The sequence below is a fragment of the Calonectris borealis genome, chromosome 3 (genome assembly GCF_964195595.1).
Source record: "Calonectris borealis chromosome 3, bCalBor7.hap1.2, whole genome shotgun sequence".
NCBI lineage: Eukaryota > Metazoa > Chordata > Aves > Procellariiformes > Procellariidae > Calonectris > Calonectris borealis.
In genome coordinates this window covers 7,012,789-7,036,435 of record NC_134314.1, presented here as the reverse complement: position 1 = coordinate 7,036,435, position 23,647 = coordinate 7,012,789, and the positions used below count along the sequence as shown (strand labels likewise).

Here is a 23,647-nt window from a genome sequence, read left to right as displayed (position 1 = left end):
AACCACTGGCACTTGGGGTAGAAAAAGAAAATGGTGATAAATGCTAGTGTCACTCTTATATGACAATAGAGCTTAATTTTATATTGGTATCTGAACAGGGTTTATTCAGAAGAGCCTGTAGAGGTATTGCTAAAGAAGTGGGAAGCATACTTAAAAAACAGATGGGTACATAGCCTCAAAGGAATTGAGGAGTCCATTAAGGCTGAACTGTCAGCTCAGAGGAGCAGCATTGGCTCAAATCGCTCCAGCTTTCACAGGAATCACAGAATTGCTGACGTTGGAAAGTACCTCCAGAGATCATCTAGTACCACCCTCCTACTCAGAGCATGGTCAGCTAGAGCCCAGGGCTGTGTCCAGTTGGGTTTTGAGTAGCTCCAAGGATGGAGACTCCACAATCTCTCTGTGCAGCCTTTTCCTGTGTTTGACCACCCTCACAATGAAAAAGTTTCTTCTGAAGTGGGATTTCCTGTATTTCTATTTGTTCTCAAGACCTCTTGTCCTTTCACTGGGCACAAATGAGAAAAGTCTGGCTCTGTCTTTATTCCCACCACCTCTTGTCCTGTCACTGGGCACTAGTGAGAAAAGTCTGGCTCTGTCTTCACTCCTTTCCAGTCAGACGGCCCCCAGCATGCCCTAGTGCATGGGGTTGTTCCTCCCCAGGGAGAGGAGGACTTTGCCTTTCCCTTTGCTGAACTTCATAAGATTCCTGTCATCCCATTTCTCCAACCTGTTGAGGTTCCTCTGAATGACAGCAGACTCATCTATCAGCCACTCCGTCCAGTTTTTTACCATCTGCAGACTTGGTGAGGGTGCACTTTTCCCATCATCTATATCATTAATGAAGATGTTAAAACAGTACTGGACCCAGTACTGACCTCTCTGCATGTCCCCTCCAGCAATGTGCTGAAGGTCTGGGAGGAGGCAGCCTCTGATTAGCCAGGCAGAGCAGCGCTGTAAGTTTTAAGTGCTGCAACCATCTGCCACATTCAGATCTTGTGTCAGGATGATACAGGAAAGACGCAGTTTCTGCCTCACGTTTCTTCATCTAGGATCCATGAATCATCCACCTGGATTTTTTTAACTGGTACTCCAAGTATTCCAGCATTTTCTGCAGGAGGATTACTCCTGGGAATCCAGGTCTGGGAACATTTGCTGACGCATTTTTAAAAGTGCCATTCCTTCTTTCTGGCTTGAAGATGACATGTGCTCAATGTGGGGCTATTCTGACTGTGGGAAAAACTCCTTTTTCCCAGGAAACTGGAAGGAAGGCAAGAATAACTGATACAACAATCATTAAGCATGTCCGTTTCTTCATTCCCTCCTGTACTGACACATCCAGCAGGGTAAAGTAGAGAGAACAAGTTGTTATGTCTTGGACCCCAATTCTGAATTGCTTTTCAGACAAAATCTCCTGGGCCAGACATTTCCAACTCTAGATGACACTGTGGAAGCTGCCCCAGGCAGTGGGAACTGGCATATTTCCTTGGCAGTTCTGCTGATAAGGAATAAATAAAGAAAGATCAATGTTTTTGATCAAACTTTTTAGGTGTGATTCATTTGTCTTCTTCCTCTACCACCTTATGATATAGGTGACAATGCACAAAACTGCCTAATTTCCCCCACCATGGTACAACCTAATGAATGGAGAGGGATTGAACAGAACATCCTTTTTTTTAACACATCTTTTGGAGGAACCCCATTAAATTCTCGAACCACTCCAGAACCAAAAAAGAAACTTCATTTCAGCAACAAAAAGTTTCTTCCTTCCCATCCGAACTGTAGAGAGTTGTGTTCCAATGCCCTCTAGTGTGTCAAGATAAATTTGCCTCTGATTGTCTCAGGCTATTGGCCTTCAACGACCATCCACTAGCATATAAATCTTAGCTTTTCTGGCTACCTTAGCAGATATACTCCCTCAGATAAGGGACCAAAACTCCGTACTGCCTGATATAACAGACTCTGGAGCCTAAGCCATCTTCCCTGGCCAACAGTTGGAGACAGGCTGTTTGTGTCCTGTAGTTTCTTTTAAAGTTGATCTCCTTCATCGCCATCATAAACATGCAAATGGGTGAACTTGATGCCTCACAAATATCTAACTTGTCCCTCCGTGGATTGCCTGCTTGTGCTACTGAACATTTTATTGTAACCTTTTTTCCCCCCCCTCAATGTGGCTACAAAGAAAGTTCTAGGTTTTAACAAAAAGCAATTTTCTCTCTTACAGTCAACTTCCCTGATCCTGGTGACGCCAATGCTTGCTATGAGCTATCCATTTTCAAGAACCTTTAATAACTTATGTGGGAAAACAGGTATGTGACAATAGATTTCTCCTACTGAAGCACAAAGTTTTGCCTGCGTTCTCACTCTCAGGGTCTGTCTGTCCTGATATCTATCAATCTATTTGTCAATCCATCCATCCATCCATAGATGGTATTTCACCTTCTAGTACAAAGGAACTGTAATAAGTCATTGGAATCACTAGCATAATTGCCATGATTGTAGCATAATGCTAGCAGCTTAATTGTCTAACGCTAAAACAAGTATTCAATGGTGGCATGTTTCACCAATTCTAAAACCCACTAACTGAACTTTGTTTTGAGCTTAATGATATCATGACACCGTGCTCCCCAGTTCATTTATTGTTCATGTATTCTTCACTACCTTGGAGTTGTATCTCTTCAAAGTTTCTCTGGCAGTCATTTTATGGACATCACCATTTCGGTTATGACTTTATTTTGCAAGAAGCATTGCTGAAAATATGAGTAATTTCATTCCTAAATGTGTAATCTTTGCATCCAACCATTGCTAAGAGAAGATGGTGACATTTGGTCGAAGTGGAATATGAAGGAGTTTAATGTAGGCAAGCAACTGCTTTTTTAAGAGTCTGTTTATTAGTCAGATAATGGAACAAGAAGTTGGTCTCTGACTGTGCTACAGTACATTTACATGAGTACGCTAGCCAGATACAGAAGCCTCCCACCACAAGAATGAGACTTGCCCACAACTGCCTCCCATGCTGCTGCCACCTGAAATTCCCATATTTTTAGCACTCTCTTCCACGCTCTGCTCTTGGGCTCTGTGCACCTGGCTCTTAGTTTAGAGCCTCGTAGTCACAAGAGGGAGGGAGCTGGGACTCATCTCAAGAGCATGTGTTCTAGATGCATCCCCATGCTCAAGGAAGACCACTACATCCCTCCATTTGTGTGAGTAAAGTACTACCCTATGGCATGATCGTCAGTTCCAGCTGACGTATCCTGGCTGTGTCACCAAACACGCTGACTTCCGCGGTTGCTGGTGTTGCTGTAATCCATCTAGTATCAGGGCTGCAGACCAAGTCAAAGTCACCTGGGTCATCAGGACAGGTCTAACTGCTTACTTTGCAGTGCCAACATGTCCCAGGCTATCTGTCCTTATGTCTAACCACTATGTTTTGTTTTGCAGGAAAATACAGAGTATCTTCTTCAGAGCCATCCAGCTCTTCCTCTGAAAACACTTCCAAGTCATATTCTTTGCTTAACTGAGGCACTGCAAATGCTAAATCGCGTAACTCTGAAAGGACCTCTGCCCTTTCCAAGAAACACACAAAAAGCACCTGTGAATCATCAAGAAGCGGACTGCTTCATTTTGACTGAACTGTGCCTTGGTGCATTCTTCTGGAATAATCATTTCTGGTTAACGTGTAAGGCAGGGAAGCTTTGAGAGGTGGAATTTTACAGGGGCTGCCAATCCCAGACGAGATGACAAGATGTTTCAAATTTGGAAGGATTTGAAGGCCTTCAAGTGCCGGTAAAGACATTGGGAGTGAAGAATTCTCAGCCTTTAAGAGGGTGCTTAGCACTATGCAATACTGAGCCATGAATTGCAGTGCTACACACAGCTGTTGTCCAGTGGTTTTAGTATTTCCCCTATCAACTCTCTGAATGATTCCAAAGGCCTGTGTAGATACACAAGTACCTCATAGCTTCTCTCCTGCCCTCACATTAGAGTCTGGAAAGGCCATAGGGTATAGTGCTCTCCACTTTCTATTTAAGACTTTCTGGAACCAAAGATCCACAACTGAGAAGGTCTATTTCAGATCTTCACTTTTGACTTAGGTAAAATGAAGACCGTGATGATTCCTGCGTGGTCTTCTTTCAGATGGAATGGATTGAAAGCTCCATGTGGCACTTTTTTTGAAGAAAAGGAAGCTTTATATCCTTAATTATAACTGTCCTTCCCTTGATATGTAATGTGGTAAGACAGAGGTGGTTGCTGCCCTCTACCACAGAGGGGACTGCATTTATTTAATGCATATTAATGTTAAGTATGCAAGGAGTCTCTTGTGTAAAGTCTGTATGTTTGGGTCTTCTCTCAGAGAAGAATCACATTTGGAGGGCTTAGAGAGTCAATTCTGCAGTAAATATAAACCACCACGTGCCAGGCAGGATGAAAGGTTTTATATAAATTATTGCTCTAATACTACATTTGTGGAATCAGTTATTTCCAAGCCTGTATACCTTTAAAGACAGGACTCCTGCCTTAAGCAGAGGGCTATGAGAGAGCCTGCAAAATATTTATAGCACACACAAAGGTTACAAAACTTAATGTAAAATATGATAGACGAAATCATGAAGATTTAGATTTGAGGCCAATATCAAATACTGCTGTCAGGTGGTACAGCCCATTTGGTTGTTGGGGAATCAGGCCTATGTTTACCAGTGGTGAATCTGTTCCCAGGACTTTGGGATGAACCAGGGTGGGAAACTGTTGCCTACAGTTACAAACCATACAGGTTTGGTATGGGCAGGTGGTGATGACTGAAGACATTAAATAAGCATCAATCAAGTGTATTATTTATATTGAAAGCAATTTCTTTTTGCATGAAGATGTAGATACAATACTAGATCTAGAACACAGTTAGAGGTTAAGATATATTTGATAATCCAGAATCTCTTTGAACTGCATGGCCAGTGGAAACTTGAAAATCAGACCTTTGCACATTATTCCAATAAAAATTTGCCTTTGGACAGCCATTTGGACTAACCCACTCTGGAAGTAGCTTGTGCAATATTGACCTACTGCAGAACCATCCACTTCCACTGAGTTAGAATAAGCTTTACATAAACTGTGAAGTACAAGTCCCTGTAGACAGCACAGTCCCACCACACCTTATCTCTGCAGACATTTCACCTCTGAGGTTTCACCACACTTCCTAGTTTAGCTAAGCCTGGGTCTTGACTGTATGCGAATGAGAAACCAGGATGAGATGCCGAGCTATCTGGCACTGACGAGCCATCTTTCGGTGGATCTTCAAAGGCAAGGTCCTTGCCAGTGTTACAAAAGCCATGACAGTTCATGAAAGAGAAGCAGCTAGAATTAACTGTGCCAGTTTTAAAGACTTGGGACCAAGGCTTCACTAGTATTTATACATGGATCAAGATAAAAGGAGAGAGAAGAAAAGGTGGAAGGGAGTGCTGAATGGAGGAAGAACAGCAAACACATGGCAGCAGCCACCCTATACCCCTCCTACCCACTCAGCAGCAAGAACTGGATTAGGTCTTTGGCACAGGCAAGGTGGGCAGTGGGCTCACCAACATCTTGCTCCCCTTGGGAGTCTGGCATTTTGGACAGCTGGCTATTTTTGGGTAGCTGGTCCAACCCTTCCCTTTGTCCTAATTAAAGCCCAATGAAGTGAGGGCTTCCTGCAGTGAGGGCTGCCACAGGGCTTGTTTCCTGATGATTGCTGTCACTCATGTACCTCCCCCTGCTTAACTGCAAGGCATTAAGCTAAAGCGCATTGCAACAAAAACCTACCAGGTTCACCGGATCTCTAGAGAGGGTGGGATCTCTCCCTTACTCACCTTTTATAGCATTGGATGGAGAACAGTCATTGCCTTGGCACCTTCTTCTGATGTAATCCAGCTTAGGTAAAATAGTAAAGGAGGGGATTGTGACATACAGGTCTCTGAAGCACAGACCTGCCTTCTCTCACACTCCCTGCTTAGAGTTTTTGGATTGAGACAGTTGCTAAACAACTCTTACATGTCCTCAAGCCCAGACATCACCCTTCATTCCTTAAAGACTTTGGGAACCTTCGATATGAACAATGCAAAGAGCCGAGGACCATTTTATCCAGACTTCAGTGGCCAGTGAAAATCAATGTGCCCCAGAACTGGGGTTTACAGGTGTGCAGTTCTTAGGACCATAAAGCCAATTATGCTCTGATCTCTGATGTTTTCACAGCTCAGCAGTCTGGCCAGCAGACTGTCCCAGGAAACACGTTCAGGAAACAGCTGCATTTTGGAAAAGTCAGATTAGGCAAGAATAAAAAGTCGTCCCCCACCATGTACAAAGTGCCCAGTGTGTAAGGTATGTCCAACCACGTGTTACCTTGTAGCACCTGTGACCTCGGTTGGATTTGATAATCCCCTGAGCAGAAGAAATGAGGTTCATTTCTTACAGGCTTGTGTCCTGTACCCTCCAACCCTCTTCCCTTTCCAGTCATCCGAGTTTCCATGGTCTTCCTCACATACCCAGTCCTCACATATCTCTGCCCCCCAAGATTAGGGCCTCCCTAAACCTGCCCCCTGTACACATGGTTCTTTCTGCTGATGTAACCTCCCTCACCCACCCCATCGCCAGCAGCTGGTAGGAAACTGGATGTGCTGTGGGGAGGGCAGAGCCGCAGAGGTGAGGAAGGTCTGGCTGGGCTCTCCAGGGGCTGGGATGGTCGCGTTCTGCCCATCCCTCCCTCAGTGGCAGCTCTAACAGCAACCGTCAATACTTGTGAACTCACAACAAGAACTTCTGTGAGGCTTTTGGTCCTCAAGACCTAACAGGATTCAATGCTGTTGAGGAGACATGGGGCTGACAGGCAGATTCACACACGGACCATTAGAAAACCAGGGATAAAGCATACGATACAATCTACACCAAATCTAGGATCATTTCTTCTAACTCACACTCTTTCCAAGTTCTTTTCAGCTGTTGCCTTGGGATAAGTAGTGCTAATCCTCCCACGGCCTTTTCTTGGGTCGCTCCTCCCTTTTTCCCGCCTCTTCGCAGGGTAATGATGGGTGCACATCTCAGCACGTCAGGTTTTTCATCGGGCAGGAAGGAGCCTTTCCCCTCCGACCCACCCCGACGTCCCAGCGGTACCGCTGAGCCCTCCGGCCAGCCTGCGTGTCCGCAGACCCACGGAGCCCACGGCCGCGGCACCCACACGGTGCCGCCACCCCCTCACACGGCGCCGGCGCCGCCAGCCGCGTCGCCTGGCAATGGCTGCCGCCACGCATGCGCACAAGGAGCCTCCCCCCGGCGACCGTTGTGGTTGAGAGCAAATGCACGGACCCTCAGCGCTACCGCTTGCTCTTGGATGAAGAAACGAAACGTTTAAAGAACACACAAGAAAGGCAGTGTATGAACTTTCATTAGGCAGCAGTTCTACTTGATGTTCTCTAACTGCCAAGTCCTACAGAGGAAAGAGATTGCTGCCAAGCTGTTGATAGAGCGTTTCATCCGTGTGCTGACTGGTCTTCTACAAGGTGTATTCATCATTTCTCACTGAAAACTGATGTCGTATGAACCATGGAAAAATACCAGGCTGAGATTTATCCCCCTGCAGCTCTTTATCTTCTAGCCATCATGGAAATGAGGACGATAGTTAAGACGATGGTTCCAGCAATTCCACCAACTGTCATTCCCACGATGTCCCCATGGATCTGCCTTGACTGACACCTGTCACCCGTAAAGAAGAAGGCTTGTCCTGATGGGCACCTGGGAAAATAAAGTACGCATTCACATGGATCAGGAGTTTTGTCCTGCCCTATAGGCCCACCTCAAGGTCCTCACACTCACTATCCTGGATGGGCAGTTCCCATTAGAGGGGCTCATGTCATAACATCCCCACCTTGTTTGGAGGCGATTTACATCCCCTGAAAGCACAACAGAATGGGGTTCCTTTGCCTCCCCTTATGGCTGCTACTAGAAACCTGTCACTGCAGTGAAGTGTTTTGTTCCTACTGTTCATTGAAGACCTAGTGGCTCAAACCTCTGAGGTCTGTAGCTCTGAATACTCATTAGCTGCATCATTTGGTTCAGAAGAAACTCAGACTGGATATTAGGAGAAATTTCTTTACTGAAAGAGTGGTCAAGCCTTGGAACAGGCTGCCCAGGGAAGTGGTTGAGTCACCATCCCTGCAAGTATTTAAAAGACGTGTAGATGAGGCGCTTAGGGACATGGTTTAGTGGGCATGGTGGTGTTGGGTTGACGGTTGGACTCGATGATCTTAGAGGTCTTTTCCAACCTTAATGATTCTATGATTCTATGATTCAAGGCAAGCATGGAAGAGGTCCATGGTACCTGCAGCTTGCTGTCCCTTTCACATTCACACAGGCTCCGTCATTCTGGCAAGGGTTTGGGTTACATGGGTCTGGCAGATAAGGCAGCTGGTCTTGAATGGGCTCCATATCCTGGGCAGCTCTCTTCTGCCTTTCGAGAATGAGGCCTTCCATGAAGGCAGGTTGTTGAGGTTCAACAGGGACTTCAGTGTTATAGAGGTGACTTAGATCTTTTAAAAAAGGAAGGAGAGGAAGAAGACATTAGATAATAGTGAGTGATGCCATATGTAGTATTCTTCATACCAGGGGCTCACAGGGTGGACTGCAGGGTACTTCTCATCCATTTGCCCTTTACAGAGCTCTTGCCATAACACAGGGAGTTCTGCATATTTAAAGCACAAGATAGATAGAAAATAATACTGAAATTATGGTAACTAGTTAGGTAAATCAGTTGTATTCTGTACTTTGAAAAATGATGCCAAGTGTGGTTGTTCTGTTTGAAAATAAACACGAGGAAGGCCTTTTAGTATGTACAATGCTTAGAAATGGACATAGCTACTCTTTAGGGTGCTTAAAGGTGTCTAAGAAGTTAACCTCCAGTAAATCATTGCCATTTAGATTCCTCTGAACTCACAATCACTTCAGTCAATGTCACCCACCTGAAACTAAGACACAGAAATGCTTTTAAAAGTTGATCCCCATTAGAAGAGAAGATGACTCAGAGACGGTGGCAATAGTTACTTGAATGTATGAAAAGAGATAGAAAGGATCACCCGTTTGTTTTTGTAAGGAGAAGCAGGAAGAGCGTCTTTACCATTAAATTCTGCAAAAATAATCAGGTCATCATTTTTCAGGAAGCTTCTCCGTCTCATCTGGCTATGGGATATGAAGTTATCCCACCCCCAGGATACACTTCTGTAGCAATTGCATGAGGCATCGAATTTTCCAACAATTGATGGTTTCTCCCATATTAAGGTTCCATTAGCATCTGCAAAGAGAATATAAGTGACAAAGAAGAACCACAAAGTTCTGCAGCTGGAAGTATGACATCATTTTTTTGTGCATTACAGTGTTAAATGGGATTTATGCTGTAAAATCAAGTTCAGAGCTGAAATGCCCAAACTAATCACAGAGTGACAAATTATGGGTGCCAGCAGATGCTTAGATATGGTCTGCATGAGGACTCTCAGTCTATGTGAGGGCACTGAAATTCCACAACTCCCCTTTCATTGAGAACTAACCAAACGCAAGTTACCTCCAGCTAAGAGCTCCCTCCTGTGTAAGGACACTCCCTCATCAGTTTTTAAGTACCTACGGTTTAGAGTCTAGCAGATTTTGTTCGTTGCTATGGTTCTGTTAAACATATTCATACCTAAGGTTTAAAACCTCCTACTGAAAAAGTGTGTACTAAACTTCCGCTGGAAAAAGTGAAGAGGGATGGAGATTAATCTCTAGTATCTTATTCTGTATCAAACTCAATATTGTCCTGTTGTTCTTATTTCTTTTAATTGCCACATCCATGGGAAATCCTACGGATGGATGTGGAACTCTGGTGCTACACGCTGTATAAACCTGGAGTTAAAAGGTACCCCCTGTCTGAAAGAGTTCATAATCTGCAGTCTACACCCAGCCAAGCAAGACAGGTTTCAAATGCTGCAGACCGATCTCACAGGTGTTTTCAGGTATTTTTTTCTTAAATACAGCTACAATGTGCATTCAGACGGTGTATGTTCAAGTTAATGAAGCCTCCAAATTGCAGTTTTAAATTATTGTTTGATTAGTAATGGAATACAGCACCCTTCTGACATTGCACCTTCCTGTGGTGATATGTCACCTATCATAATGGGCAAACCACAGGTAGATTGGGAATTGCCAGCTCTTAGGACAACTCTGTATTTAGAGTCAAACTCAGATATCCCAAGGATTGTTCATAATAACACCAACCTTCTATGTGTCACTTTTCACAGTAGATGATCTTTCAGAGACAGGAATTCTGAGTCATACACAGGAAAGTCTTACACAGGAAAGTGTCCCAAATTGGGAAATGCAGCCAAAATTGCCCAACTCTGAATCCTACTCTCAGTCCTCTGGCTTGGCTTCTTTGGCTTTCATTTTCATCGTTCCTCCAGGCAGACACCACTTACCTGAGCTAACATGGTCTTGTCTTGTGGTGAAGCTTTTGCTTGAGGACATCCTTTTCAAGACGTCAGGGTCCTGGTCCAGCACCGTGAGTACAGCTTGCCGGTTCAGAGCTGGCCACTCCAGAACACCATCGTTCTCTCCACTGCACAAGTGAAAGGCAATGCGACTGTAGCCACTCATTCTGGAGTGGGGATACAAACTTACGCCGAAACCGTAACCTTCAGGGCTATAAAACCGGGGGCTTTGAATAACATCACTTGACGTGTTTTTGAGGATTTGGCTGAAATTCCGAATGACCCACACAGCTGTGGGACAGGGGATTTCTGTCAGTGTGACATCATCGATAGCAATCCCACCAGATGAAGAGTTGGGGTTGCCCTTTAGTCCTTGAAAGAGGTAACGGAACTTCTTCTGAGCGTTGAGGGTTACGTGGGCAATTTTCCAGTTATAGTCATTATCCGCTTTGGGAAAAGGAAAGCAAAACATCGCCATCAGCATGATTAGTGATATTATGAAGCAGCTTATTCCTAGCCATCCATTCCAGCTGCATTTTTAGACAACTGGACCTCTCACAGAGTCCTGGGGGCTAGAGGTCTTAAGTTGATATTGTGATTATAATATACTCATATTGCCTTATCATCTAAATGCTTTGGACACTGTATTAGGAACTCTTTCCACGTTAGTGAATGACAGTCTCTGGTATAAAGGGCAACAGTCTAAAGGCCAAGACATAACAAGTGGATGGGAGTCAATGACCCAAGATGTTAGAATTAACTGTTGCTGCCACTTTTCCAGCGACTTATCCACCCCTGCACACTGCTGCAGCTTGATATAGGCAGGTTATTACAGGTCTTGGGTTTTGAGAACATAAACGCATAGTGCCATAGTGGCTGAATTTGTCTATTTAGCAAAATCACCCAAAGTGGGAACTCAGTTCACGTTTCCAAAATTACATATGTTTTTATATTTCCAACCATATAAAACCAGGTTGGAATCCTATCCCATCAGGCTGGGATTCTTATTGACTGCAGATGAGCACAGGTATTTACATCTGGACAGCTCACTGTCAGATCATACAACAGCCAGCGGAGATCTAGTCAGTTGACCTCCAGCAGAGTCTGGGGTCCCTCTCAATCACTGAGTGTAACGAAACATTATTAGGAACATCGTGACTTCTGCTGTGAAGCACCTAAATTACATTATTCCAACCCACAGTTTCACTGCTAAATGCCCTCACGTAATACCAAAATCCTTAGCCAGATTACAAGATATTCTGGTAGCTTCACGAAAATCTTTCGGTTTCTGAGCCAATCCACCGCATTCATGGACTCAGTATGACAACTTTTCCTCCCCCAATATTCTATCTATTCCTCATATTTCCAGCATTACCTTGAAAGGTTTGAATTTTCCGCATCTTGCGAATATTTCCAGTGCCATCATCCTCTTTAAGCCAGATGATCAGCTTGTCAGAAAGGCTTCCTGTGATCTTATAGAAGAACTGGAGGCACTGCTGAGTTCTCTTTGGGTAAAGGATTCGAGACTCTAGGACTGCCACCTCATCTGCCTTGCCAGAGCTGGTGCTGAAGTACATGAAATAGCCAGCATCTGCGAAGAAGGTGTGGAGTGTCATCATCTCTCTCCAGATTTCCTGCTAGATGCAGGAAAATGGTGTAAACCTATCATTTCAACTCCACTCTTTTAGTAGGCGTAAGTGTAGCACTTAACATGAATAGTAGAGGAAATGGTATGTGATAACCATCCAGGACAGATCAGGATAAGAACAGGACTAGTAGTTTAGCATGTATATGGAACTCATTGTTGGCAGCTTATGTCAATTTTGCATTAGTTGGTCTAGTTGGAAGTTGGATGCCTCAGGGATGTCAGAGAGATGAGACAGAGGATTCAGTGCTGACTGTAAGTGGCTAGTAAACATATTTTTTACTGGATTTATACTGAAGATAATCTAAAGGTGCGATCTTAGAGATCACATGCTGTATTACCTTGTAAAGAGTAAGATAATTTCTTATCAGTGGTGAAGACAATAAAAAAGAGTTGGATGCAAAACTAGTGCTCTCCTGACCTTGAACATGAAGAAGCTCTTTTTTACAGCTTGCCCAGAGACTTTTCGAAACTCAGCTTCTCAATTCGGGGAAATTATTTCAGAATTCCTGCCCCTCTAGTTTAATTTCCCATTAACATTTTCTGAAGTGTTCTTTCCTTTAGATTTGAAATGTCTACTTTTATCCTTATATTTACAAGGGATTCACCATTTGCACACGTATCTTATATTGGTATCACACGGACTTGTCACGTCGTATCTGTATGGCATTGCTCTTTCGTTATCCATTACAGTCAATGATTAAATTAAATAGTGAAATTCTTTTAGCTATTGTGTGAAAGCTTCTCTGTGGGGGCTGGTTTCTTGGACTCTTGTCCAAGCTAACACCTAGGGCATCATCAGTTAAACCTGTAGCTGCATAAACACAGTACAGCCTCCTGCATGGTTAGTGGAGCTGTTCAAGCTGTTTCGTTTATCGTGTTTGCTCTAATCATGTCAGGGGAATATTCTCCATTAGCTCCCACACGGTAGCAATGCTTTGAACTCATACCCATAGAAACCTTGCCAAAGTTACCTAATTGTTTTATGCACATGTATGACACTTCACCATGAGTCAAATTTATGCTAAATTATGTTAAATATAAGTATGATCGCTGTTGCTCCAAGTGAGAAACAGGGTTGTGAGCCTTATCCAGGTGCCTAACTTTGTTGTTGAACTTATTATGGTATCAAACCCCCAAACCATCTAGACTCTACCTCCTTTTTGATAAGAAAGTCAAATAAAGGCAACATTAAACATCTATGGCAATTAGAATATGGCCTTAGCAGACTTCAGCATGGGGAGGCAGGGATCAAATCCAGAGCCAGGCTGCCAGCTCCTCTCTAAGTTTTAGGCTGTACTTTCCCTCCTTCAATTTAGCCAGTAATAAGTCAAAAACCCAAGAAGTCAAAACTGTTTGGGCAAAATACGATCCATCTGTGTTAGAAACCTAAAATTTGCTCCCACCCGAGATGACTGCAGAACCAGTTCTCCAAAAATGTCTAAATTTGAATGAACCAAGGGTCATTGAAGGCATCCAAAAGGAGAGGCACTCCCTACTCATGCAATTCATTCAGACAGTCTGGAGATCCTCAGGGGCACCTACCCCTCTCCATTAACTCTCCATTAACGTTATCTGAAAGATAACGTCGATACTTATTTTGTACCTAGTCACTAGATGTTAAAGCATAAGTGCAAGTTATGCGCTTACTTTAGACAGATTGGATTTTGCCCAATAATCTCAAACAACTCAGCTGAATTATTTTTCAGTTACAATGATACTATATGGGAAAAAAAAAAGGAGAGAAAGAATTTTAAAAGTCAGATGAGGGTTAGGAGCATATACTTCTAGAAGCTGTCAGATGGTTTTCTTGAGCTATATTGCATTCTTGGACCTGATCAATAAGGAGTAGCATTATAAGAGGTTGAGGACCTGTTCTTCTTTCCAGTGGGTGTGTCACATAAGGGGAACAGTCTACTCCTGAGTGCTGCAAGTCAAATTTTTCCTTTATCAAAGAGTAACAAAGCACAACTGAATGTGCTTTAGGGCAGGATTCTTTCACTCTGTACTTAGGCAAAATTTACCACAAAAAGTCACTTTTTTTTTTTGAAGTCTGTAGTAGTTTTCCCTGTCTAAATAATGACAAATCAGGCCCTTGCTTTTCAGAACTGCTTGTTGGGATTTAATCTTTATTCTCACTTGTAAGCTAGCACCCTGCGACTGTGACTGAGGCTGACTCCACTCTGTTTGAAATTTTCTTCCTTTGAAAAATGGCAAAATTACCATGTGAAAAATAAAATTATCCCTAAACTCCTATCATAAAATACTTTGCAACTTTCTTCTACCTCCAGAACCAGCACTCCTCAAGCTTAGCTTACCATTCACTTTGCAAACACAGCATTTATGAGTGATTATGAGTGCTGTTTCATTCTTATCATGGGGCAACATAACTCTTACTCAGACTTTGGAAGTTGCAGTAAATCCTTTTCCAGGTTATATTTAAAAGGCCTCTAGTTAAGATTGCTCTTTGTCCCCTTTTATCTTGCTGGTATGGAGAACATTCCACCATGTTGAAAAAGCTTAATGAGAGCACGAGTGCAACTATAAACTCACACTCACAGGGCCAAGACACGTGAAAAGAAAAAGGGCTTTTTGCTTAACTAGAAACGTTACAACTTGGATGTTTGCTGGGTGGTGTTCTAAATATGATCATTTAATTCTGTGTTTTCAGAGTAGCCAGTGCTGGGTTTTCTCAAGGGTCGACTACAACAGGTTCAGAGAAGTTGTTAAAGACACTGTAAAGTACGCAGACGAGCATAGACATGCACAAGGACCATTACTCCAGCTAATCCCTTTTCCATAGAAAGCGTTCTGTTACTTCGTTTTACCTCTGCAGCGCCCAGAAAGTGTGTGGTCTTCCTGCCCTGTAGCATTGCTCTGTTGATGGACCCAGTCTAGATCATCTCTGGTGCCCTGAATCATGCCGCAGATATTTACAAACTCAAAAGAACACTGGTCCAAAAAAGTGTGAGTTGAAGCTGAAAAAAAATGCACACATGGTTACCTCCAAAGCAGTATCTCATTAAAATTTCTGCTCTAATTTTGGGGGGGTTTGTTTACATTAGTATAGTCATCATGTAGAGAAGACAACCCACAGCAGATGTGAGCCCAAAGACTCAAAAGAGGAAAAGTTTGATTCCTGGAGGGATTCCCTCCATAAAGATACCAACATTTGACCACTTGGCAGAAGGTTAACAAACTCCCACGCCACAGCTGAAGCACAGTGACTGGTGATGGATGTCTTTATGCCTGCTTGTAAGCCTTGGAGAGAAAAGTGACTTCTTTGTGAACAGTGGTGGTGTTGCATTTAACCATTCCTCTGCTGGAAGTTATTGTTCTTCATGGCTCACTTGTGTGCTTGATGAGCATGAGCATTGTTCTTCCACTTCAAACAAAGTCCACCCAGTTACCTTAGGCCGCTTCAGCTGAGTTTGCCTGCAAGTGGATGCTTCTGTTGGCAGATCCACGGGGACAAGAACTTCTCACTTCTCACATAATCACACATGGTGATAACATCTTCAACCAGCTTAGCAACCAACTAGACAGAGTGTCGGACTCTAGACTTAGCCAATCTCAGGTGCAAAATAATCTAATTAAGACCGAATGTCAGTAAAAGAGGACAAAGTACAGTTGCATTCACCTGCCAAAAGAGGCACAATGAAGCTGCCCCCACACCAGCAGAACACCACTACATGTCTGAACCCCTAGTAGCAACATGAAAGAAAAGATGTGAATGAATTGACTTTCATTGACTAACTGAACTTTTACAAAGTTAGCAGAGCCAAAGAGATTGGGTCTCTACACCACAGGTCCTCTCCCATACCACCTCAAGAGCACCTGAGAAGAGTTTTTGTGGTTTTGGAGACATAAGGGAGGTAAACCAGCCAGGCTCAAGTATAAACAAAGAAACAGTTTGCCATGGTTGAATTATGACTTACTGCAGTTATACATGCGATTCAGTCTTTCCAGGTCAATGGCACTGAGGTCTAGACGTTGTCCAATTATGTTATCAAATTCTGGTATCTTTGCTGTGATTGTGGGGATGCTTTCATTTTTGTTAAATGAAAATGGTTGATAGTGCATCAATGATTCGTAGTCATACGGTGTGTTCAGATCAGTGATGAAGCTGTCATCGTACTTCAGAAAATTGTGCTCTTTGTCTGGTAAAAGAACAGAAAAGTGCTTCATTTTTAGAGAAACTGGAAAGGAAATGGCTTTAACATGGTCCTTTGTAGACAGTTTTCTGAGGCAGAATTGATATACTCGAAAGCAATTACTTTACAATAAAATATTCAAATTTAGCAAGATTTGTTTATGAAGTAATTTGGACAACAAAGCAGTGTCTTTAGATTGTAGTTCTGCACCCTCACATGTGACTTCAGTAAGTTCAAAATCAAATATCAACGAGCTGTAAAGAATGGGATATATAGGAGGTCAGATTAGATGGCCTAATAGTAAGCATCCTGAAGGATTAAGCTTAAGGATTAATGTACGCCACTCCAGAGCCTGTGAATATTAATGCAAACATTTCCCAGGCTATTAGATCATATATGAACAAGGAGAGGTCCCGGAGCCTTCCACTCATTAAGGGGACAGGTATGAGAGTCCTAGAGTTCCTCCAGGTTCTGTTCTTCTTTGAAGCAAAGAATACATTAGGAATCTGTGAAAAAAATGATGTTTTTACCCTAAATTGACAATATTGCTATGATATTTCTATTGAAATATCTTTTGGAAACACGTTTCTCATGGTTTCTTAGAGAAAATTTTTCATTACAAAGACGTCTGCTAGGGCAGAGGGAAAGAGCCATTTCACATGCTTTGGTATGGAATTAAAGAGAGATTGCCAGCATTTCCAACTACAAACATTTTCAGAATATTTGGCATTCACTCTTCAAGAAGAAACAGCACATGTTTGCGCTCAGTCGATAATTACAGCTTCTCTGTGTAAAGGCTGCCCTTCCCTCCTGCAAGTCCATTCTGGGTGCAAAGGTCTTCAGTCCAAGGCTTGAGATTGTATAAGAGCTTGGGATTGTTTTCTTACAGATACTTGAATTGCACCTTTTATCAAAAGGGCGAGAATCTTGCTAATTAAGTGCTATCACTTTTTATAGCTGGGGACAAAATCTTGGCAGGGCACAGGCATGTGTAATGATGCTGGTTTTTAAGACCATTACCAGGCAAAGGGTTACTTCTATGTGTTTTTAAAAGAAATAAACCATACAACAAGGAGGCTATTTCATTAGGCTGTCTTGTGTGTTTTCCCTGAAGTCTAATAGGCTTTCTGTCAACAGCAACATGAATAGGGGATCTCTTCTCTCATCAGCCAGCTGTCTGCATTGCAGTTTATGAAAATGTATTATGGCAAAAACTGCTACCATGCTATTAAATTTGGGGTTGCAGATCGCTGATGTGGGAACAGATGTGTGTGCGCACGCACACACAGAGAGCACAATCATATCAGCTTTATTTCCCTTTGAGGAGAAGACATCTTTCAAATGGCTTCAGTAGAAGTTTTCTACTTAATGAATTTGCTTAACTGGAAAATGAGATTTTACAGTATGGATAGAAACCCACATGATATGGGAATTGACTGTAATGATATCAGACCAGCCCCAGGACTCCATTCAAAATAGCGTCACACTGAAGTCCATCATCTGTATAATTTTTTCGGTGTTCCAGATTTGAGGCTACTAAATACACAACAGATAAGTTGAGAGGATTGAATGATATATTTTTTGGAAAGAAAAAAAAAAGAATACATGGAGAATTGGCACTGTTTTGTCAAGCTTTTCAATACCTCTGTACGTCATGGAGCTCACAATAGTGCATTATAAATACATTGTAAGTCTTCTTGCTTTGGAGGTGATTAGTTACAGTGCATAGCAAAAAGGGGCCCAAAAGTCTAGATGCTATTATCATCATCATCATCTTCATCACTATCATTCAAGATGAGACCAAGTTAGGTGAATTGTTTTTAGTGCTGTTCATTACAATAAAAATGATGGTCTGCAAAATCAGTATCCACATCCCATAGAATCATAGAATCATAGAATCATACAGGTTGGAAAAGACCTCTAAGATCATCGTGTCCAACCGTCAACTCAACACACCATGCCCACTACACCATGTCCCTAAGGGCCTCATCTACACGTCTTTTAAATACCTCCAGGGATGGTGACTCAACCACTTCCCTGGGCAGCCTGTTCCAAGGCCTGATCACTCTTTCAGTAAAGAAATTTCTCCTAATGTCCAATCTAAACCTCCCTTGGTGCAACTTGAGGCCATTTCCTCTCGTCCTATCGCTTGTTACTTGGGAGAAGAGACCAACACCCACCTCGCTACAACCTCCTTTCAGGTAGTTGTAGAGCGCGATGAGGTCTCCCCTCAGCCTCCTCTTCTCCAGACTAAACAACCCCAGTTCCCTCAGCCGCTCCTCATCAGACTTGTGCTCCAGGCCCTTCACCATCTTCGTTGCCCTCCTCTGGACATGCTCCAGCACCTCCATGTCCTTCTTGTAGTGAGGGGCCCAAAACTGAACACAGCATTCGAGGTGCGGCCTCACCAGTGCCGAGTACAGGGGCACGATCACCTCCCTAGTCCTGCTGGCCACACTATTTCTGATACAGGCCAGGATGCCGTTGGCCTTCTTGGCCACCTGGGCACACTGCCGGCTCATGTTCAGCCGGCTGTCAACCAGCACCCCCAGGTCCTTTTCCTCTGGGCAGCTTTCCAGCCACTCTTCCCCAAGCCTGTAGCGTTGCATGGGGTTGTTGTGGCCAAAGTGCAGGACCCGGCACTTGGCCTTGTTGAACCTCATACAGTTGGCCTCGGCCCATCGATCCAGCCTGTCCAGGTCCCTCTGCAGAGCCTTCCTGCCCTCCAGCAGATCAACACTCCCGCCCAACTTGGTGTCGTCTGCAGACTTACTGAGGGAGCACTCGATCCCCTCATCCAGATCATTGATAAAGAGTCATCTACTGCTCAGCCACCCCAAAAGAGACTACTCGTACAGGGTAGAAGCAAGCACATGGCCATTCAACTTGGAGCAATTCAAAATATCAGATACTGCACTTAGAGCTCAGCAGAAATTGCTTATACCAGCAGTTCTTATCTATCCAAAAGAGACCACAGTGGTCCCTGAATTTGGTTCCTTTCTGATGCCTATTTTGCATGCATTTTTCACTTATTTGCAAAGATGGGGAGTGCGTAAACCTGGAGACTGAAGTGATCGGTTTGTCCACACAGAGCATGAGCAATTGCACGGCAACTTTGCTGCATTGACACCATCACTGGCATTGCAAAGCACCACCACTGACAACAAGAGTTTAGTCTTTGCTAGCACGCCTTTCAGAACTTGTTATAGACTCCCATTCACTCTTTTTCAAATATATGATCATTAAGTAGTATGGAACAAGACCTCTCAGGAGACAGCAGGAGAAACTGCCTGGGGTCCAGGGGGACTGTGAAGAGTTTGCTGAAACTCATAAAGCCACTGAATCTGGTGGCTTAATGATACTAAGCCTGAAGGCAAGAACCCACCAAGTCACTCTGGGCAGGAAAGAGCAGGATAGAGCCCTATTTTATGTGTCTCATCTGATCTAACAACTTTGAGGCTTCTTCATATATAAAGTAAATCTTTCCAGTTTCAGGAAAGCCTGAATCTCTGAGTACAAAAACCTTTCAGATTTTGAGAGGACCTTTGATTAAAGGAGAGCCACCTCAAAGCTTACCATCCCAGTAATTTTACAATTTGCATTACACAGCAAGAGAAAATAGACTCATAGAGAGGGGAAGTGATTTGCTCAAAATCAGAGAGCAGACCAGTCCTGGAGCCAACGGGGAATAAAGTCGTCTGACTTCCAAGCAGGCCCTCTCTCTTCTGGCCTTAGACAGTCTCTGGTCTTTGACCAGAGGAGTTGTATCAAAATCCTGCTACATCTACAGATTGATTTACAGTGGTCTCAGGTGTGGCCCAGTGTTTCTAAAATCGTATCTTTAAGAAGGTCTTAAAATCTAGGAGGGAAAATAAGATACTGATGAGTCTGCACTTTACAAAATCTGAGTTGAAGGTCAAAACTCACCTGGAATAATTTCATCCCACCAGATGGTCACATAGTCATCCCGGTCTGTCCTTGACTGCTCATGATAAAATCCCAAAGCGTGCAGGATCTCATGTTCCACAATTGCCCTGTAGTCACACCCTGCCCCAATAGAGAGGTTCTGTCCAGTCTGCAGGTCCCCCACCATGGACCAACACCTGAGAAAGAGAGAGATCTTACTGTCTGTTAAGTAGAGTTTTCTTCTCTGCATTTAAGTTCTCATTCTGCTCACCGGATTTAAAGTAATATCAAAAGAGGTTTAAGTATAAAAGGAGAAATATAAACCATTATTTAGGTGCTAAGCAAGTGCCTTGATACTGTACACATCCTCTACTCTCAAAACACACTTGCTATCACTTGCATGAGGCCAGCATTTTACATACCCTCTATGTTAGACAAGCTCACCTCTGATTTTTGAGATCCACAGAAGTTTAGTCCTATATCAGCTGCCATTTTGCCAAGAAACGTGCCAAGAAACATATTGCATACATAGAAACAGTAAACTTGTCAAGACAGACTGAGCTTTTCTGCAATCACTTGGGCTAGAGAAAGGATCTAGGAGGATTTAGGATAGCAGCATTTGGTCCTTTTTAACGTCAACTGTGCAATGCATTGGCACTAGGTGGGAAATTACATCCCTTTGTGTGAGGGCATGTCTCAGCAGAGGCTAACCGTGATTGAGGAGGGAGGTCCTCAGCAAATTCACTGGGAACTTTTTGGGGTAGCTCGAGGGTGATGTGAGAGGCAACTGCTAAAGAGCACCTGCTTGGACTTCATTTGCACATCACGAAGCAGTGTCGGGTCAAGTTTGTTGAAGGAGCTCTGAACACACTAATGGAGGTACTGAAAACAAAGAGCTTGAGCCTATGGTCTCTTGAATAACCACTACTAAGAGTTTGCAGTACCAGGCTCTTCAGCATCAACTTGTCAAAAATCATGGTGCTTGCACAGTCTTGTAACAGAACTGTCATAGAATACATTAACCAAGAGCTGAGGGCAGAAATATCAGTGTCTATAGGCCTTTGTGAAGTTCTGGGAGAAAAAGAAATATTTGCAGCTGATACAAGGAGAAGATTTTTGTGCTTTTCTAGATGTTCTTTCAAAGCATGTTTAAATGTAGGAAATAAAATAAATCTTTCCAGGTCCTGGAAAACTTGAATCTCTGAGTATAAAACCTTTTCAGATTTCAAGAGGACCTTACATTAAAGAAGAGCCACCCCAAAACATAGCAATATTACAATAAACTGGCTTTCCATAGCTTTTTTTTTTTTTTTGACCTGTCTTCCAAAGATTTCAAAACTTATATTCTGGCTATTCACATCCTTGGTAAGTTAAGAGGATGTATATGGGGGTGGTTTCACCCATCGCTGAAATGGAAAAAAAACCTAGGTAGGAAAGTGGGAGCAGTTGAAGAAAATGCAGCAATGCTGGGATTCACCTTATCGAAGAGTAACCATCCAAATGTTAGATGCCCATTCCAAGTTCACCACCTGAACATCCTCTGCGGTCAGCAGAGGGAGGCAGCTGCCTCCAAGCTTTAAGAAGATAAGATGGATTGCTTTCTCAGTGGCCTCTTTTTCTCTGCTGACAACAAACTTAGACTAAACTTCTAGAGTGCTGAAGTCAAATGGAGTGAATTCCCAGCTGATTCTACACAGCAAAACGAAACAGAAATTGATATAGCCCTTACCCACTTTCTTTTCCAAAGAATATGTAGGTTTTCTCTCCTTCATATGGCTTGAAATCAATGCAAGACTTAAGGCGGAACATTTCAAACGCCTGGAGAATGACTCCTTTGGCATTCAGATCTGGAAAAGATGCATCAGGAAAGCACCTTTAACACACTGCAGATCATTCACCCTGGAGAGGTAAGGTATGCACACAGATATATGCATGGGACCAAAAGAAAAATGATTGAAAAGAAAAATGATTGGATTTGATTAAATTGTGTTTTGTTATGATAGCTGTAGAATTAAAAAAATGGGTTTGATATAAGGGAGCCATCTAATCATTAGTGAATTTTAATGTGAGAGAACCGGTTCTGAAAAAGGCAGTTTTTTTATCACAGTGACTCCAGTGCAAATAAGGATTGGAGCTAAAATCTGTATAAAGTATCTCCATTACCTAGGCTATCACCCAGAATATAGGGAACAGGGAACTTCCATCTGTAGGTCTCATTTCTTAGGGCATTTCGCTGATTTTGCTGAAAAGGGAATTAACAGCTGGTGATGCATCTACTCTGGGGAGATGGGCTGATTCATACCAAAAGTACAATTAAGACAAGCGATAGATATAAAGTTTTTAATTACTTACAGGGAGCAAGATATCACCCTGAAAGAGGTCCAGTCCAGCAGCTAAAAAGTAATTTAATGAAAGATAATGTAAATGAAATATCAAATATCAAATGTATTTCACCTCATAAACCATTATACAAGGTTAATGTCTTTGAGCATTTACAGAAAATAAAGAAGGGCCAGCCTCTTTACACTGAAATATAGGGACAGGCCTAAAAGTAACAGTAAGAATATTGTACAGTGCAATGGAAATTTGCATTATAGGAAATAAAAAAAAATAGAGTAAGACAGTACAGTGTCTTGTGTCTTTTCCATTTGATTTCCTTGCCTTACCTTACTTATAGAGAAGCTCAATAAACACCTATGGTATTTTCTACTTTGTAAAACTTTATAAAAATCATATAGATATGCAGGGAAAGTGCTGGTGGGGAAATGCCTTTCCAATTGATCCAGCGTGTTACTGCCTTAACACCACCGGTCTGTCCAAACTTCAGAAGTGAAAACCATCTGCACCCCTTGTTTACGTAGGGTTACAGTCCTAGGATAGATTCATGTGTCATAGCCAGAGGAAGGTAATTCAGAGCTCACTTAATTATATTTCTCTTGTTACCATGAACTACCTGACCATCAGTCACCCACGTGAAAATTCAGCATTTTGCTCACAATTTTTCAGGCCTTATGGGAATTTAGACATGAACTCACCTAAGTTTATGTCTGGAATGTCTTTAATTATCTCACCAACATGAGCATCTGCTGCTGCAGGACAGACAAAACATTATGTGTTCAGATGTGGTGGCACACAGCAAGCAAAAGAAAATGCTTCAAAACTCAGAAGAGTTCACAGAGCACTTACCAGCTTCCCTTGAGAGGTGCCTGACCTGAAAGAGAATAAAATACAACCAGTATAAGGTATGAGATGTCTCTGGACTGAGAGGAGCCTGTAGAAATCAGGTTTCTACTTACAGAGACTGGAGTACCACACACATAACATAACAGAAGCGCTAGGCAGAGCGGGAAGATGCTGGAGCCCATTTTTGCAATGGAAAAAGAAGCTGGTCCCTCTCATCTCTTGCAATATATAGGGCGTGCTGCTGAGCTTTCCACAGACCATCAGCCAACCCGCTTCGAGCTTTCCAC

The 23,647-nt window shown here is 42.9% G+C and overlaps 2 protein-coding genes across 2 annotated transcripts in view; one reads left to right on the top strand and one right to left on the bottom strand.

Annotated features, from left to right (window-relative positions):
- The window catches only part of ADGRF5 (adhesion G protein-coupled receptor F5), a 48,570-nt gene extending 43,744 nt beyond the window's left edge, over positions 1-4,826 (top strand). The window contains exons 21-22 of the mRNA XM_075144928.1: positions 2,222-2,306; positions 3,439-4,826. Coding sequence (XP_075001029.1) covers positions 2,222-2,306; positions 3,439-3,518 — 165 coding nt within the window. The 3' untranslated portion in view covers positions 3,519-4,826. The remainder of the gene's footprint in view (positions 1-2,221; positions 2,307-3,438) is intronic.
- Positions 4,827-7,604: 2,778 nt separating this feature from the next.
- On the bottom strand, positions 7,605-23,542 carry LOC142081305 (meprin A subunit alpha-like). Its single transcript, XM_075148009.1, has 14 exons — positions 23,474-23,542; positions 23,364-23,388; positions 23,213-23,266; positions 22,530-22,570; positions 22,341-22,419; positions 21,907-22,024; positions 20,199-20,374; positions 16,056-16,277; positions 14,946-15,095; positions 11,848-12,063; positions 10,461-10,919; positions 9,131-9,304; positions 8,339-8,546; positions 7,605-7,752 (listed from the first exon to the last, which is right to left on the bottom strand). The coding sequence occupies exons 1-14, from the start codon at positions 23,540-23,542 to the stop codon at positions 7,605-7,607; spliced, it is 2,139 nt and encodes a 712-aa protein (XP_075004110.1).
- Between the last annotated feature and the right edge of the window lie 105 nt (positions 23,543-23,647).